General features: G+C 49.3%; 1 protein-coding gene across 2 annotated transcripts; it reads left to right on the plus strand.

Moving 5' to 3' along the window:
• The first annotated feature begins 582 nt into the window (after positions 1 to 582).
• On the plus strand, positions 583 to 17,852 carry OVOL1 (ovo like transcriptional repressor 1). 2 transcript variants are annotated; one of them, XM_061606503.1, is made up of 4 exons: positions 583 to 1,399; positions 10,939 to 11,129; positions 12,738 to 12,924; positions 15,961 to 17,852. In XM_061606503.1, the coding sequence occupies exons 1-4, from the start codon at positions 1,300 to 1,302 to the stop codon at positions 16,257 to 16,259; spliced, it is 777 nt and encodes a 258-aa protein (XP_061462487.1). In that variant the 5' UTR covers positions 583 to 1,299; the 3' UTR covers positions 16,260 to 17,852. The 2 variants fall into 2 exon arrangements, with proteins under 2 accessions (XP_061462487.1, XP_061462488.1); XM_061606504.1 differs by lacking the exon at positions 583 to 1,399 and adding an exon at positions 1,782 to 2,100.
• Positions 17,853 to 18,883: the final 1,031 nt, after the last annotated feature.

The raw sequence follows: 18,883 nt of genomic DNA on the forward strand, positions 1-18,883 counted from the left end.
GGGGAGCTAATGAGGAAACTAGCGCACCCGCACTTTTTTGCTTCACCTCTCAGGCTCCACAAGGGCTAGAATCTTAATTTAAGAGGTTCGTTAGCGCGTTGGCTCGTTAAGATCGTTTGTTTTTAAAGATGTTTTCGGTCTTTTGTTCGCCGCCCCGGGCTCCTTCTGGGAGGTGCGGCGGGATAGAAGCTTAATAAATAAATAATATGAGTCGCTTAAAAAAAAAAGTCTCAAAGCGACTTAACAGGAGATTTGCCGTCCCGAAGCGACTTAACAATATACAACAGTGGGGGAAAAACAATTGAAAGAAAAAAATATTAAATTAATGTGCAATACAAAATACCTGAATTACAGGGTTATGGTTCACGGGGTGAGGCAAAAGGAGCAATTGCCCCCCCCTTACAGCCTTAGGAAGAAATATAAGAGGAAGATAGATTAATACCCCCCACCAGAAAAAGACAGATGTGTGCCCGGAACAGCAGCCAAACACAGACGCCATCCTAGAAATCGTGGTTGTTGGGAGCACCATCCTCCTCCTCCCCCCCCCCCCCGCAAACCGGTTTGGCAGCCAGGTAACACACACACAAGGTAAGGACACCGTTATTTCCAAACGCATGCGCCATCCCCACCCACACCCCCAAACATCTGATCTAATTAGAGGCAAGGACAGGGACGAGTTTTGCATTCACTGCGCTCAACAGCCAACTCGCAGCTCTCTGGAAGCGGCGGGCAGGAAAACATTCTCCCCCCCACCCCCGGCAAGCGCGCATCGACGAACAAAAATCTATCCGGCATCCCGCTTAACTGAAGAGGGAAGAGAGGCACAAGAGAGAGAGAGAGAGAGAGAGAGAGAGGGTGAACTACGAGGGACTTAACCTGCTCTCCTCTCGCACCGTCTTGCTCGGTGTACCTTGACCCTCGAGTTGAAGCCCGGCGCGCCAAAGACCAGGCAGCGTAGCAGGGGAGTGAAACTGACCAGCTTTGGAACGTTCGGCGGGGCTAACGTTCCATCCGTAGAACGTCGGGAACGTTTGCTTGTGTGTCTCGGCGTTCCATCCGCAGAACGCCGCCGGGAAACTTTGTTGTTTGTTTGTTTCAACGCTCCATCCGCAAAAAGCGTGTTGATAACGAAAAGCACGAAACTGACAGGGTTTGCTTTTTTTAATTAAAGCGAAGCGGATCTTTTTCCTGGTGTGGGGGTGTGCCAGGGGAGGAAAGGAGTGAGGAAACGAAGCCATTTTTGGAGGGTGGGGTGGGAGATTTTTTTTTTTTTTTAAAGAAGCTATCCAGAGAATTAAGATGCCCAGAGCTTTCCTCGTGAAAAAAACTTGCGTTTCCACCGGCAAGAGGAACTGGAGCGAACTTCCCGATGAAGAAAGAGGAGAGATTTACGTGCCAGGTGAGTCTTGGGAAGGGACCACTCTAGGACTCTGGGGAGGGGGGCCTGAACAACGGCCGCTCCGGCTTTAGAATAAAATCCGGAGTCACGCCTGGAAAAAAACAGGAAAGTCCCCTTTTAAAACGATTGGGATTTTTTAAAAAATGGCTTAGAAAATGTCTCCGGGGTAGGCGGAACAAGGTGGCGCGTAACGGCCATCCTAGGAGAGGGGTCGAGAGGGTAAAAGTTTAGGCTCCATCATGGCTCGGGCAGATTCCGCCCGAGAGGCCTCGATCCCCACCATTTCCTGGAAGGAGGATGTGTCTGGGAATTGGGAGGGGGGCTTGAGGCTGTGATCGGGCCCGGGGGGGGGCGAACAGCGACAGATCGTGACTCCGTTCCGAATGGGTCCCCTTGAGGCAAAGCCGGAAGGCTTCCTTACTCTTTAAACTCCCACCCCCCTTTTTTTAAAATTAACCACACCTGCGCGGGGCGCCCGGCCATCCGAACCTATTGTTTGGCCAAGAATGCTGGGAAAGTGCAGTTATGCGCGGCAACCCCCTTCCGATGAGCGGGCGGCTTTTAAACTCGCCGGCGATTCGGCTGGTTGGTTAAGTAGAACGAGGCGCAAGGTGGTGGTGGTGGGGTTTGCCGGAAGCGCTCCATGGGATTGGACGCTGGAAACGCCGCTCCCGCGACTCCCAAGCTAATTAAACCACCAGGTAATTGGGCGTCTCTGTTCTGCGCTCTCTCCGTCCGGCGCAAGGTCAGGATCACGTACACCGCGATCCTGAACATGTATAGTTGCACGCACGTACTCAACATAGAAGCTAAGTAAACTCAGGATTGCAATCTCGGAGTTTTTGCCGGCCCTTAACGAGTGGCTGTTTTTCTAGGGTAAACAATCTGGATTTTTTCAAGGTGTTTATGTAATGTTTTCACCTTTGATCATAGCAATATAGGTAACTAATGTGGCAAGGTGCAGGCTTTAGTTAAGTCCTGCTCAAAGTGGACCGATTGAATTCAATGGACTTGTTGATCATGATGACATCAGCAGGATCTTTAGGCTTTTAAGGGCTATGCGACAAGCAGAAATTCAGCGGGTTGCATAGCAGGATGCCTAATGGGTGTGCGTGTGAATTTCTGCCTGCCCTACAGCCGTGAAAGGTGCAAAAGCCCAGCTAGGGAGGTAATTGCTTGCTGGAAAAGCAAGGTATAAAAATGTTAATTAATCAGTCAAGAGTCCTTCCACTAACAAGCACTAGAAACCTTTTCTTAACTCTTGGTTCATAGTGTTCTCTCTCTACCCTCCCACCCACTGCAAATGTCTCAGTACTTCCTTTTGCAATAGAGCAGGAACCCAGGGATGAGTTCTCCTGGCTCACATAATAATAATAATAATATTTAATTTGTGTGTCGCCTATCTGGCAGATAGCCACTCTAGGCGACGTACATTAAAATGGGATAAAATACAATAGTATCAAATGCAGTCACATTAATCTCAATAAATAAAATACTGGACAGTCATCAGTACATTTATAAAGACATTTACATATACAGCACATAATAGATGACAAAATCATGGAGATTAACCCATCCCAAAGATCTCAAAGGCCTGTTGAAATAGCCATGTCTTCAGGGCCTTGCGGAATACATCCAGGGAAGGGGCATGTCGGAGATCAAACGGGAGGGAGTTCCAGAGAGTGGGGGCCACCACAGAAAAAGCCCTCTCCCTAGTACCCACCAACTGCTCTAACTGCTAGACCCCACTGCCTTCCTTAATGCAGGGTCTAGAGCAATGGGGTCCTGGGTCTGGACTTGTCTGAAGTAACTACTAGGTGTCACTTCCCTTTGGGGAGCAGGCAACAGAGTCCTATGCACAGAGGAAGAAGCTGGGTTTCATTGGCCACCTCTTAATTGCTAGGCACTTGCACCCATTTCTTAGCACCCAACAATCCTCAGACCAGCATTTTTCCACCTTGGTTTCCTCAGATATTGTTGGACTATAACTCCCATTATCCCCAACCGACTTAGCCAATGGTCAGGGGTGACAGGAGTTGTTGCCCGGCAACATCTTGTGGCCCTAGCTGGAAGAATGCTGCAGTCCCCCTTAAGCTTATTTCTTTCCAATAGCTATAGGCCACTTTTCAATGTAGATGGTCCCAATCAATCAAGCAATAACCCAACATGCTTCAATGCTTGTCGAAGGAGAAAGGTCTCCGTCAAGCACCTGAAGTTCGACAGGTTTGGATGGTTTGAGGGACAGAGTTTTAGGATGTTCCCTAATTGTGATTGTGATTGTGATTATTATGATTGTTGTTGTTGTTGTTATCTGGAAGGAAGTTCCAAAGAATGAGACCTACAATGCCAAACTGCATAGCTCCTGGTGAATTTGAGCTGTGCATCTGGGACCACTAACAGAGACTCCCCCGAAGATCTCCATTATAGTGCAGGGATGTACAGAACAGCTGGTCCTTAAGGTGTCCTGGACCCACGTTGTTTAGGGCCTTGTAAATTATTGTTGTTATTTATTAAATTTGCATCCCACTCTTCCTCCCACAAGGAGCCCAGGTTGGGTCACAACAATATAACACACCTTGAACTTGGCCTGGTGACACTGCTGTAAGCGATCCTTTTCAGAAGGGTGGCTGTGCCAGTCTGTTGCGACAAAAACAAGTTTTGTGACACCTTTAAAAAACTAATGTGATGGCTAATTTGACAGTCTGCCTTCCCCCCCCCCGACAATAATGTATATTGCTCCACTGACTTGGAAATGTGCTAAGCCAGCCACATTCCCCCCCTCCTCCTGCCCCACTCATTCTGCTGAGTGGGGCCCTAGAACTCTGCCCCAAGTCCTTCCCTGATGGCACCACTGGTGGTATAAGCTTTTGTGGATTGCCACCCACTTCCACAAGATGCGTGGTACGTATAGTACTAAATTGACAAGCATGTAGTCATGTTGTGGTGGGAGAATTGGCAAGGGCTGGGGGGGTCTCGAAGGGTCGGGCTCCTCTCCCCTACTCTGAACCTGGCCGTTGGATCAGGCCCAAAGCCCATCTAGTCCCAGGATCTTGTTTACTTATGGTGACTAACCTCCAGTGAGTAGTATTCAGAGGTAGGCTGCCTCTGACTTTGGAGGTTCCATTTGGCAATCGGAGCTATGAGGCCACTGAGAGCATCAGGGTGGTCATGAAGAGTGCGCACGCGCACAGGAGGGGGGCTGCAACCGGTTTGGTGATGGAGGGAGAGCCCAAAGGAATTGGGGTGGGGGGGAAACGCCTGGTGCTCTGCTCATAAAGCTCCCTGTCTGCCTTGGCATGCATCACAGCGCTTCGCTCGAGAGGCTGTAATTAGCGTTTAATTAATTGTGCTGGAAGCTTGCTCCCAGTTTCCTCAATAAATTCCAATGTGCTGACTTGGGGAAAGCATTCCGGGGGGGGGGCTGGCCCTGTGCTGCTGGCCAGACTGAAAACAGCCTTTAATTTCTCTGTAAGATGTATTAGTTGACCAGTAAAGTGTGTCTAGGGAGAAACATGATAGGGAGAGACATGATAGAGGTGTATAAAATTATGCATGGCATTGAGAAAGTGGATAGAGAAAAGTTCTTCTCCCTCTCTCATAATGCTAGAACTCGTGGACGTTCAAAGAAGCTGAATATTGGAAGATTCAGGACAGACAAAAGGAAGTACTTCTTCACTCAGCGCATAGTCAAACTATGGAATTTGCTCCCACAAGATGCAGTAATGGCCACCAGCTTGGACGGCTTTAAAAGAAGATTAGACAAATTCATGGAGGACAGGGCTATCAATGGCTACTAGCTGTGATGGCTGTGCTCTGCCACCCTAGTCAGAGGCAGCATGCTTCTGAAAACCAGTTGCCGGAAGCCTCAGGAGGGGAGAGTGTTCTTGCACTCGGGTCCTGCTTGCGGGCTTCCCCCAGGCACCTGGTTGGCCACTGTGAGAACAGGATGCTGGACTAGATGGGCCACTGGCCTGATCCAGCAGGCTCTTCTTATGTTCTTATGTTCTTAAGATGCAGTAATGGCCACCAGCTTGGATGGCTTTAAAAGAAGATTAGACAAATTCATGGAGGACAGGGCTATCAATGGCTACTAGCCGTGATGGCTGTGCTGTGCCACCCTAGTCAGAGGCAGCATGCTTCTGAAAACCAGTTGCCGGAAGCCTCAGGAGGGGAGAGTGTTCTTGCACTCGGGTCCTGCTTGCGGGCTTCCCCCAGGCACCTGGTTGGCCACTGTGAGAACAGGATGCTGGACTAGATGGGCCACTGGCCTGATCCAGCAGGCTCTTCTTATGTTCTTAAACTGGATTATAGATAACAGGGGGGAAACTGAGGCTGCATGTGTGTATATATATTCAGTTACCGTATTACCTTTATATCCTTCCTTCTGTGCAAGCAGCTCCGGGGCATGTACTTGAGGTAGAGCGATGTAGTGGTTGGAGTGCTGGATTAGAACCCAGGAGACCAAGATTCAAATCCTTGCTCGCTGGAGTGGCCTTGGGCCAGTTGCTGTCTCTCAGCCTGACCTACTTCACAGGGCTGTTGTGAGGAGGACCAAAGATGCCACCTTGAGCTCCTTAGAGGAAAGGCGGGGGAATAAACTTAAGAAATAAAGGAATTCTTTCCCCCCTTGTGAGGTATGTTAGTTTGGAGAGAAAGTTTAGCCTGGTCCAAAGGTCCATGTGGTGAGCTCCGGGGCTGAGTGGGGATTTGAACCCTGGTCTCCCAGGTTTCAGGCTGCTCTGGCTCTTCAGTGAGACAAAATGACCATCAGCTTGGCTGTGATGACTCTGAGTGCTTCTATACCACACTGAGTGGGGCTCAAGGCCCAGTTGAAATTTCCCCCCACTCCTCCCTCTCTCCAAATACCCACTTTTCTCTTCAAGTCTCCAGTTTAACATCCCCCCGGCCACATGCTGAGTTCATTTATTACCTATTTATCCCATCCTTCCCCCCAATAAGCTCAGGTTGGCATATGTGGCCCCTTTCCTTTTTTATCCTTCTAACACCCCTGCAAGGTAGGTTAGCCTGAGTGATCATGATAGTCTTCTCCTGTGACCAAAACAAAGCCTAAGTTGGTGAGGAATGTTTGCTTGCGTTCATCCCTTGTTACTCTGGCCCCTCCTTGGATGTCTCCCCCCCCCCGTTCCTGCACCATCAACATTGAGATCAGGAATGGAGGAACCTGTGGCCCTTCCTGCAGATGATGTTGGACTGCCATCAGCCCCAGCCAGATGGAGATGGAGTCCAGCAACATCTGCACGGCCACAGGTTCCTCCTTGCTGATTTAGATTGTGAACTCCGTGGGGCAGGAACCTCTGTGTCCTGAAACATTTTCAGGGCCACAGGATTCTGCACCACCAACACTGGAGGCCTTCAAGAGGCAGCTGGACAACCGCCTGTCAGAGATGCTTGAAGTTGGTTTCCTGCATTGAGCAGGGGGTTGGACTGGATAGCCTTACAGGCCCCTGGCAACTCTACTGTTCTATGGTTCTGTGACCAGTGATTTAGATTGTAAGCTCTCTGGGGTAGGAACCTCTTTGTGTGGGGATCTATGCTATTCTGTAAACAGCCACATGTATTATAATAATTATTAAATTTATAACCCACCCTTCCCCAACAGGTCCCAGGGAGGGTTACAAGTGTTTAAAATTTAATATTAAAAACAATTAAAACAAATTACAATCACAGGAATGGAGGGGTAAAGATGTATTTTAAAACTGTTGTGACCCACCCTGGGACCTTTGGGTGAAGGGCGAGCAATACATAATATTAATAGCAATATTAATAATAATAATAATTAATAATAATAATACATCTCAGGTGTCAAAGGGCAGGGTAAAGAGGTACGTCTTTAGCATTCGGTGAAAGCCAAGGTGCCATACACACCTCTGGGGAGAGAATTCCACAACTTAGCGGATGCCACAGTCCTCTCCTGGGCCATGATCCCCTGAGCTTCTGAGGATGGCAGAGCTACCAAGAATACCCCCTCTGCTATGAGTAGCACTCTCTTCTCTGGACCCCCTTCTCGACATTCTATCCCACTCTCCCGTTGTTGTGTCACGTTCTCGTGTGACCACGAAACTGAACCCAGGGCGGGGCTATGCAGATTAAGGGGTTGGGCTTTGGAGAAGCTTGCTTCTCGGGCCATCAGGGAAAGGTCAGCTTTTGCCTCCTCCCCAGTTATAGCCCTTTGTTTTCTTCTGCACGAGTGAGTGATTGGCCGTTGGTGCCCATGTGGTCCTCCAGACGTTGCTGAACTACAACTCCCATCAGCCTTAGCCAACATGGCCAGTTGTCAGGAATGATGGGAGATAGAGTTCAGCAACATCTGGAGGACCACAAGTTCTCCACAGCTGTTCTATAGGAACATATGAAGGCGGTCTTAGACCGTGTCGAGCCAGTGGCCCATCTAGCTCAGTAAATGGACAGGCAGCAGCTCTCCAAGATTTCAGGCCCAGGACGTTCCCGGTCCTGCCTGGAGATGCTAAGGACTGAAGCTGGGACCTTCTCATGCCAAACAGAGGCTCTGCCACTGAGCTGCAATCCTTCTTAATGTGTCCCAAGGCTGCTGGGAACAATTCTGGGGCGAGGTGCTTTGCAATCCAGTCTTGGGAAGTCTCTGGAGCCTGTGTGCCGAGATTTCTTTGGGAAGCCTTTGCAACGGAGGGTTGGGCAAGAAATGCAGTCGCTTGCTACCCTTGCTCGTTCTCCCTGGTTGCCTTCGTAGAGGGTGGTTCCGACCATGAGCTAGAATGTCTTCTGCGCAAACCTTATCTATTAAAAGCTTTGAAGCAAGCAGCATTTCGGCCGGGGAAGCCTTATCTGGCTGTGTGTGTGGTAACTGGGAAAGTGGACCTGTCGATCCTTCGCCATATGCCTGTTAAAGCCAGGCCTCGGGAGAACCTGTGGCCCCCGGGATGTTGCCGGATTCCATCTCTCATCTCTGACCATTGGCTTTTGTTGTTGTTGTTATGTGCCTTCAAGTCGATTTCGACTTATGGTGACCCTATGAATCCGTGACCTCCAATAGCATCTGTTATAAACCACCCTGTTCAGATCTTGTAAGTTCAGGTCTGTGGCTTCCTTGACAGAATCAACCCATCTCTCGTTTGGCCTTCCTCTTTTTCTACCCTTTCTGTTTTCCCCAGCATTATTGTCTTTTCTAGTGAATCCGGTCTTCTCATGATGTGTCCAAAGTATGATAAGCTCAGTTTCATCATTTTAGTTTCTAGTGATAGGATAACCTCAGTTTCATCCATCAGAACATAGACTGAGTTCCATCTAGCTCAGTATTGTCTACACTGACTGGCAGCAGCTCCCAAGGATTTTTCCCAGCCCTGCCCAGAGATGCCATTGGGGATTGAACCTCTCACCTTCTGCATGCAAGGAGATGTTCTGAGCACAAAAAGCCATCGCAGAAGGAGACACAGCAAGAGTCTTGCTTTCCTGCATTCCCAAATAGACACCCCTGGCCCCCTGGGCATCTGCAGGGATTTTTCTGGGGGGAAGGAATAAAACACTGAAAGGGTGACACAGGCTTCTTGATAATAGTGTCTGTCCATTTTGTCACATATCTCAGGTTCTACAAATGATAGGAATTTTTCTTTTTTTAATGGAAGTTGGGGATCTGGGGATCATGTTTCATCGGGGGAGGGGGGCAGCAGCAGCCCCCTTGCCCCCCTGCTATGGGTGTCTATGCGTTCCCCTTCTCCCACAGAACTTGGGAAAAATAGAAGCTTCGAGTGTAGGTGAATTTGAACATCGGTTCAGCTCTGGAATGCACTGAGGGGCGTCATGCCTCTGAGCATGTGCAGAGGTGATGGAGGGCAACTGCAGGCAGCCCTTGCACATATATCTGCAATTAAGAGAAAAAGGCTTGTGTGCATGTCTGTGCATGGGGGGGGGGAGATTTTAAGTTCCACTCCCTCCTTTCAAATTGCAACTGCTTTGGAAGGAAATGTTTCATCAAATTCCATTTTATTAAAAGGAATGGGGATGGGGTGGGAACCAGACCCTGACAAATTTGACAGGCTTCTTCGAATGGCTTGTCAGTTCACTCCAGGCTGCTTGATAGATAAATCAAAAGGAAATGTAACGCTGCTTAAGTACAAGGAAACCTTTTAAAAACCTTTAAAGAAATATTGTGCAGAGAGATGGGGTGTTTTTAGTTTGGTGCAAGCAGATTCTCCAATCTGCAATGTATTCCTGAAACTTTGGTTTTTAGGTCTTTGCTTTTTTGGGGGGGGGAGGAGTTTATCCTCAATCAGCGCCATAACAGCCATTGATCAGCCTTTTGCTGGTGGTTAATCAGCCCTTTACTGCTGGCTTGGTTAAGAGAGTTTGGACTGGATGTTTCCTCACTTCATGTTGCCTTTTGAGCTTGGCTTTCATCACGATCCTTGTGGGACGCCTACTTGGGTTCTGCCTAGTGCTGAGGTGTTCTTTCTCTTTCCAACGGAGCCAAGAAGAACGGGAAGGCTGAGTGGATGCGCCTTTGGTGGGTGATTGCAACATGGGCCCTCCCATGCGACTTCCCTTGAGGCAGGTGACAGGAGATGAAATTGTGGCGCCGGCCCGGAAATGCTTAATTAGCTACCTGGGCTGGGTTCGACTTTCCAATAACATCCCGGTTAACCGGTTCTGTGCTGTTTACTTGCTGTTACAGCTGACGATGGGTGGTGGTAGTTGAAGGCAGAGAAGGGAGGGAGGGATTGCGGGGGGGGGAGGGAAGGAGAGAGCACCCCATGACACTTTTAGTTGAGTTCCACCCATGAGGACTAGCGCCGCAACTGAGTTCCATCTGTGAGGACTAGCATTCCAACTTAGTTCTGGTCATGAGGACTAGCATCCGACACAAGGGGATTTTACATCCCTCCCCCAAGACCCACACTTCCTATAGAGATTCTTTTGCATTTGAGCCCTGTGTTGGATGATGCTCTGTTCAGGTTTGCGGACGGAGGGAGGACAGAGGCCTTTAAGTCATCTTCTGCCCTTCACGTGTTTTCAAGATTGCATTTGCTTATTCCAGATTAGTCAATCCTTACAGTTAGCTTAAAGCCGGGAATGGGGAACCTGCGGCCCTTTCAGATGTCCTTTTCAGATGTCCACCTCCCATCAGCCCCAGCCAGCATGGACAATGGTCAGGGATGATGGGAGTTATAGTCCAGCAACATCTGGAGGACTACAGGTCCCCCACTGCTGGCCTTTTACATATGTGTAGGCAAGGACGTGTTCTCTGTTGTTGATCCGGAGAGCAGGTCTACATCTAATGGGCTTAAGTTACAGGAGGGTACATTTCGGCCAAACATGAGGGGAAACTTCTTAATGGTGAGAGAAGGTCCTCCGTCAGAGGAAGCGTGGCTGGGAATTGCAAGTGGGGAGAATTGCTGTTGCCCTCAGGCCCTTCCCTTAGGCTTCCCATTGAGGCATCCGGTTGGCCACGTTGAGAACAGGCTGCTGGACGAAATGGCCTGATCCAGAAGGGCTGCTTTTAAGCCCTTGTGATGTTGGAACGAACGACTTCCTTTTCTCTCCTGCAGTCTCCCTGGGTGGCTATGCCCTGTGGAAAGATCTGGAGCCCTCGGTTGCTGAGCCCCCGTCGTACCCGATGCCCCTGGACATGACGATCCGAAACACCAGCTGCACTGCCGCCCAGCCCCATTGCACAGCCCAGGTCCCGAGTGAGATACCACAGGATGAGGAGTCCAGGTTCCTGCACCCCAAGATCAAGGTATGGCCTGAAATGGGGAGGGGGGAATAGCTCTTAAGTTTAAAAGGATTTCACGGAGCAGGTGATGGGAATGAGCTTTCTCTACCTGAAACCCTGCTCACGTAGACTGACCGTTTAGTCGATACCTGGCTAGATAGGGTGTGAACCGGCATACAAGGGATGGGGAACCTTTTTTCAGGCGGAGGGCCGCAAGTCTTTATGGGCAACCGTCTGGGGGCCGCTTCCCAGCGGTGGGTGGGGCCACAGGAAAAATGGGGTGGAGCAATGTATGTCCATTTTGCCTTTGTAGCCAGTGTGGTGTAGTGGTTAGAGTGTTGGACTACAACCTGGGAGACCAGGGTTTGAATCCCCACACAGCCATGAAGCTCACTGGGTGACCTTGGGCCAGTCACTGCCTCTCAGCCTCAGAGGGAGGCAATGGGAAACCCCCTCTGAATACCACTTACCATGAAAACCCTATTCATAGGGTCGCCATAAGTCGGAATTGACATGAAGGCAGTCCATTTCCATTTGTTTTAATTATGTGTTTTTAAATTGTGGTAACCCTCCCTGGGATCTCTGAGTGAGGTCTATATTATTATTATTAGTAGTAGTAGTTGTTGTTGTCGTCGTCTTGTTTCTGCACACAGACGTGCCATCCCTCTCTCTGCCATCCCAGACAAGCAAGATCCATGATCCGAGTTCAAGGACGCATTACAGCTATACAAAAAAAAAACACTTGGGGTGCAAATCAAGGCCAGTGAGGAATGTCCCCCATGGAGAGTCCCGAGGCCCGTGTAGAGAGGCCCAGGAGGTCGCATTTGGCTCCCCTTGCATAAGGGTCTCCGGTTAAATGGCTCAGTGGCAGAGCGCTTTGCTTGGCATGTAGAAGATCCCGGGTTCAGTCCTTGGCATCTGTAGGTTGAGCTCGGCAAGTCCCCTGTGGGAGCCAGTGTAGGACAGACCACGGTTGTTCAACCGTGCGCCCCCAGATGTTGTTGGACTACAGCTCTCATCAGCCGCAGCCAGCTTAGCCAATGGCCAAAGGTGATGGGAGTTGTCGTCCGACGACATCTGAGGGCCCATGGTTGAAGAGTAGTAGAGCAGACTATTCTGGGCTAGGTGGCGTGGCGATCTGACTTGGCACGCAGCCCCTTCTGAGTTCCTAGTTTAAAATAGCTCTTTATTCAGAACCAGGAGGATTGGAATCTTTAGGGGAAGGGCCAGAGCGCAGTGGCTCTGTGCTGAGGGTCCCAGGTTCAATCCCCAGCAACTCCAGTTAGAACAGGGGTGAGGAACCTCAGGCCCAAGGTGGCTGCGTCCCCAACAGGTGGCTGTCCAGCTGCCCCTTGAAGGCCTCCAGTGTCGGAGAGCCCACCACCTCCCTAGGTCATTGGTTCCATTGTCATGCCGCTCTAACAGTTAGGAAGTTTTTCCTGATGTCCAGTCGAAATCGGGCTTCCTGCAACTCGAGCCCGTTATTCCGTGTCCTGCACTCTGGGACGATCGGGAAGAGATCCCGGCCCTCCTCTGTGTGGCAGCCTTGCCAGTACATCCCCCTCTGTTCCGCTGTGGGTCCGTGTGCAAACGTGCCTAATGAATGTCTCCTCTACCTGCTTTTCTCTGCAGGTGACCCAGGGTGAAGGCCCCGGGGACCTGTTCGCCTGCCCCTACTGCCAGAAAGGGTTCTCCTACCAGCGCATGTTGAACCGCCACTTGAAATGCCACAGCCAGGTGAAGCGCCACCTCTGCCCGTACTGCAACAAAGGCTTCAACGACACCTTTGACCTCAAACGCCATGTCCGGACGCACACAGGTGAGCTTTGGTGGTCTGTTACTTGACAGCGGGGAGGGGGCGCTTTTCCATCTAGCTCAGTATTGTCAACACTGACTGGCAGCACCTCTTTAGGGCTTCTCCCATCCCTACCTGGGGCTCGAACCTGGGACCTTCTGGACGCAAGGCAGATCCTCTGCCTCTGACCTACAGTCCTTCCCCTCAAGTAAAGTGAGGCTCCAGTCCTCATGGTTCTGAATGAAGAGCTGCTTTCAATAGGAACTTAGGAAGCTGCCTTAACACAGATTCAGACCCTTGGTCCAGTGTGCAAGTTAAGATTTAAAGACGTGTCCAGTTGGTTTCCATGTGTACCATAAGAACATCAGAAGAGCCTGGCTGCTGGATCCGGCCAGTGGCCCATCCTGTCTAGCATCCTGTTCTCACAGTGGCCAGCCAGATGCCCCCATGGGAAGCCCACAAGTAGGTCCTGAGTGCAGTGGCACTCTCCCCTCCTGTGGTTGCCAGCAGCTGGTGTTCAGAAGCATACTGCCTCCGACAGTGGAGGTACAACATAGCTGTCATGGCTAGCAGCCATTGAGAGCCTCGCCCTCCATCAGTAGTCCTCTTTTAAAGCCACCCAAGTTGGTGGATACCATGGACTGCGAAAAAGACAAATAATGGGGTGTTAGAACAAATTAAACCAGAACTATCATTAGAAGCTAAAATGATGAAACTGAGATTATCATACTTTGGACACATAATGAGAAGACATGATTCACTAGAAAAGACCATAATGCTGGGAAAAACAGAAGGAAGTAGAAAAAGAGGAAGGCCAAACAAGAGATGGATTGATTCCATAAAGGAAGCCACAGACCTGAACTTACAAGATCTGAACAGGGTGGTTCATAAGAACACAAGAACATAAGAAGAGCCTGCTGGATCAGGCCAGTGGCCCATCTAGTCCAGCATCCTGTTCTCACAGTGGCCAACCAGGTGCCTGGGGGAAGCCCGCAAGCAGGACCCGAGTGCAAAAACACTCTCCCCTCCTGAGGCTTCCGGCAACTGGTTTTCAGAAGCATGCTGCCTTTGACTAGGGTGGCAGAGCACAGCCATCATGGCTAGTAGCCATTGATAGCCCTGTCCTCCATGAATTTGTCTAATCTTCTTTTAAAGCCGTCCAAGCTGGTGGCCATTACTGCATCTTGTGGGAGCAAATTCCATAGTTTAACTATGCGCTGAGTAAAGAAGTCCTTCCTTTTGTCTGTCCTGAATCTTCCAACATTCAGCTTCTTTGAATGTCCACGAGTTCTAGTATTATGAGAGAGGGAGAAGAACTTTTCTCTATCCACTTTCTCAATGCCATGCATAATTTTATACACTTCTATCATGTCTCCTCTGACCTGCCTTTTCTCTAAACTAAAAAGCCCCAAATGCTGCAACCTTTCCTCGTAAGGGAGTCGCTCCATCCCCTTGATCATTCTGGTTGCCCTCTTCTGAACCTTTTCCAACTCTATAATATCCTTTTTGAGATGAGGCGACCAGAACTGTACACAGTATTCCAAATGCGGCCGCACCATAGATTTATACAACGGCATTATGATATCGGCTGTTTTATTTTCAATACCTTTCCTAATTATCGCTAGCATGGAATTTGCCTTTTTCACAGCTGCCGCACACTGGGTCGACATTTTCATCGTGCTGTCATGACAGGTGCTACTGGAGGTCACTGATTCATAGGGTCGCCACAAGTCGTAGGCAACTTGGAGTGCACATAACAACAACAACAAGTTGGTGGCCATTGCTGCCTCTTGTGGGAACAAATTCTTTTGCCTCTCCTGAATCGTCCAGCAGGCAGCTTCATGACATCCACAACTTCTAATGTTATAAGAGAGGGAGTTTTTCTCTCTCTCTGTCTACTCTCTCCATGCCATGCGTCATTTCATACACTTCTATCATGTCCCCTCTTACTCGCCTGTTCTCCAAACTTAAAAGCCCCAAAGGGCTACAACGTTTCCTCATAGGGGAGTTGCTCCATCCCCAAGATCATTTGGCTTGATTGTGCATATCATGGGGAGGGAGGGTGCCGTCTTGTAAATGTGCCATTCAGAAGTTAGTCCCAGGCTATGGTCTGAAGGCACAGGAGGCCACCACCCTGCTGAAGCTAAGCAGGTTTGGGTTTGGTCAGTGCCTGGATGGGAGACCACCTGGGAACCATCTGTAAGCCGCCTTGGGTTCCATGGTGAAAGAAAGGCAGGGTATAAATGAAATAAATAAGTTTCTTCCTGCTTGTTGCAGACAGCAGGTAGCCCTTTTCCTCTCATCCACCCACCCTCATCTCACTCTCTGGGGGTTTTTGAAAGCAGATTTTCCAGCTGCACAAACTCCCTGTCAGACACCCCATGATAAAAAAAAGAAGTCAAATAAAAGCAAAGCATGCTTGGGCTCTTTGCTTACACCCTGTATCCGTGGTGCTTTTCTCCACAGGAGTCAGCAGTTCTTGTCTGCTTATATAGCGATGATTCATTTATTAATCTGTTCACTAATGAACAGAGGGAAAACCAGGCGTACTTTAAGGAAATTTTATGAGATCAAGTGTTACTTGCCCCAAGGTAAAGGAGCAGAAGAGAAGGATCTGGCTCCAAAGAAGAAGGTTGGGCAGTTCGCTTTAAGTATGGAAACTGAGCACATGCTACATTTATTATTATTATTATTATTATTATTATTATTATTATTATTATTATTATTATTATTATTATTATTATTATTATTATTACAACTACTATTCTGGCCTTCACCAAAAGGTCCCAAGGGAGTCACAACAATATACAATATAATATTAAAAACAGTTTAAAACATGCACATATAATTTGTATTACTGACATTACTGGTCATTCCAATGCTTAGCAAAGGCATGTGCTTAATGTGCCTAATTCTCCCCCTCCCCTTTTCCAAACTGTCCGTGATCAGCTTTCCGATTGCACTGCTTCCCCCCCCCGATTCCACATCTTGCGTCCAACTGTACCCCCCCCAAAAAAGCAACCACCGCCCAACCCTTGCCGCTCTCCCTCTCTCCCCCAGGTGTTCGCCCCTACAAGTGTGACCTCTGCGACAAGGCCTTCACCCAGCGCTGCTCGCTGGAGTCGCACCTGAAGAAGATCCACGGGGTGCAGCAGAGCTACGCCTACAAGGAGCGCCGCGCCAAGCTCTACGTCTGCGAGGACTGCGGCTCCACGGCCGACAGCCAGGAGAGCCACCTGCGTCACCTCCAGGAGAGCCATCCCAACAGCCCACTGCTGCGCAAGGCCTCGCGCAAGACGGCCAGTGCCCTCCATGCCGTCGCAACCCCCACTCTGCTGCAGGGCGGCCCTTGCCTTTGAAATGCATGCATGCGTATTTTGGGGGGGGGCGTGTCTGTCCGTGCCCACACTCTGCTGGCACCCCTGTCCCCCCCCCCGCTGCAGCAAACACAATCCTCTGCTAACTCAGGGATTCTCAGACTTTTATGCTGGCGTCTCTCCAAGCAGGGGACAGGATTGGCGTATTTATTTTGAACTTCTGCAGTGAGAGACTAAGAGAAAAGGCGAACACTTTGGATCTGGCTGCTTATGCGTTTGGCTCTGGGGTGACAGAGTTGGTGTAGAAAGCCAAACTGGAGGAGTGTGACCTCTAAAGGCTTATTTGGGTCTGGGAGAGGAGAAGGAGCCAGTCTTGTTTCAGCGCCTGCCTTGCATTAGTTCAAGGATCAGCCGTCTGCCGCCCCAATTATTTTGAGAGAGAGGATGGGGAAGGTGGGATCAGTCTCAAGCCAAGGAAAGCGGGCTGTTCTTAAGTGTGATGTGAAGAGTGCCTTAAAGAAAAAAAATATGTATACGGGGTTGGGGAACCTTTGGCCATCTAGATGTTCATGGACTCCCAACTCTCATCAGCATGGCCAGCATGGCCAATGGTCAGGGAGGATGGGAGGTGGAGTCCAGCAATACATGGAGGGCTACAAGTTCCCCATCCCTGTGGCCTGACGGGTTTGTTAAAAAGCAGAAACACGCCCTTCATAATGCGGTATGTAATGCGGGAAGGGGCTGTTTTGTTTGCACATTGATCATAGAATCATAGAGTTGGAAGGGATCTTAGAGGTCATCTAGTCCAACCCCCCTGCCGATGCAGGAAATCTGCTGTTACAGCATCCCTGATAAGAGGCCATCCAGCCTCTATTCCTACTAGAGACATGTAGGCATTGAATTAAGATGATCAGGTGGCTGCACATTTTCCTGATTCTGTGAACCAGATGAAGCCTCTAAGACAGGAATTCCCATATCATGTATCATGGGAAATATGTTCTTATGTTCTAAATAAATATTTAATTCAGAGCTCCCTGGAGTACCTGCTTACAGACGAGGCTGCCTCTGTATGTGTCCCTTTTCAGGCCTTCTAACCAGCCTCTGCTTGGAGCTACTAATCCTGTAGTTCATTGGTGCCTTGGCTGTTATTGGATCATGCAGTTGCTTCCTTCGGAAAGTCGCAGTGGAGTTAACCGCTTTGTTGCATCTCTGTTAAGTTGCTGTTGGGGCCGGCCCTATCATTAGGCAACAGAGTGAGGCAGCCGTCTCAAGGAGCTGATTTGGGGCATCATGAAACGGCAGCAAATTGTGAAAGTTATTTAACTTAATAATGAAATTGTATTTTTTATTGCCATGGAGAAGGAGAGAGGGATCTTCTGCTTCAGGTGCCAAAATAGCTGGATCAGCCTGGTGCGCTGTGGCTGCGCACATGCGGTGATACAGTGGGAACCAGTGTCAGCATTTTAATTGGGACCTGGGCATAAAGCTTATGAGGGTGTGAACCTTGTTTACATATTGGCCTTTCTCAGACCTCTGGGGAATGAGCCAGGCCTGTGCATTTTTAATATTAATGTATTCTTATTCACAATCAATTATTCTTCCTCCTGTGGATTAAAATAAAGGAACGGAATATTTCCTGGGTCTGTGGGGTGTATTGTGTTTTTGCATGCCAATAATGTAGGGCTTGCCAAGATAGGACGTGAAACGCACAGACACAATTCTTCCCCATTCTTGTGAGAAATTAGTCTGCTCCACCCTTTCAGAGTTTTACTTTGCCCCCTGCCCACACTGGAAAAATTCCTTACCCCTGGAACAATTCCTGTGGACGCTGTGTTATGCCACCCACCCCACGGCTGCCATTTTGTGACTGGTGGCCCACAGCACCTTCTCAAAATTCAAAGTGTATCCACTGATCCAAAAAGGTCAGCGACCCCTGCCATAATGCCTCTTGGGCTTGGCCAAAGGTTCCCACACCAGAAGTAAACTGACGAGAGAAAGTCCGGAAAAGGGGCCAACGGAGAGCCCACATGCTGGATCTGGCCCCAAAAGCAATCTTATCTGCGCTTGGCCATTTTCAGTTGAGTTGTGTTAAAAAGAGAGAGCCAGGGTGGCGTAGTGGTTAGTGTGTTGAACTATGACCTGGGAGACCAGGGTTTGAATCCCCACACAGCCATGAAGCTCACTGGGTCACCTTAGGCCAGTCACTGCCTCCCAGCCTCAGGGGGAGGCAATGGTAAAACCACCTCTGAATATTGCTTACCATGAAAACCCTATTCGTGGGGTCACCATCAGTCGGGATCGACTTGAAGGCAGTCTTATTTCCATTTTGCGTTAAAAAGAGGTTTTGCACAGTTCGGTTTCTAGGGAAGAGGGGAAAAAGATGTCTTAGGCTGAGTATGCATGACATTTGATTGTAAAATCAATGGGGACTAGAGTTCTCTCTCTTTTAACCTAGTCCACACATGCTTTAAACTATTGCATCTTTTTTGCCCCTGCAACGCACTTTTTGGCAAACTGGCTTCATTCCAAAACTAAAAGCTCATTGCAGATTGATTCTGTGTGTGCCCGCGGTGTGTCCATTTGAAAGCGGGTCCCGGCAACGTGTGTGTATGTGTGCATCCACGCCCAATGATGTTGCAAGTGGTTGACACCAACATTGCAAGGGG

Source organism: Rhineura floridana, chromosome 22 (assembly GCF_030035675.1).
Source record: "Rhineura floridana isolate rRhiFlo1 chromosome 22, rRhiFlo1.hap2, whole genome shotgun sequence".
Taxonomy (NCBI): domain Eukaryota; kingdom Metazoa; phylum Chordata; class Lepidosauria; order Squamata; family Rhineuridae; genus Rhineura; species Rhineura floridana.

Coding starts and splice junctions, on each gene's coding strand:
- OVOL1 (XM_061606503.1), top strand. CDS start 1,300: ATGCCCAGAGCTTTCCTCGTGAAAAAAACTTGCGTTTCCACCGGCAAG. Junction 1,400..10,938: donor AGGAGAGATTTACGTGCCAG/GTGAGTCTTGGG, acceptor TCTCTCCTGCAG/TCTCCCTGGGTGGCTATGCC. Junction 11,130..12,737: donor TCCTGCACCCCAAGATCAAG/GTATGGCCTGAA, acceptor TTTTCTCTGCAG/GTGACCCAGGGTGAAGGCCC.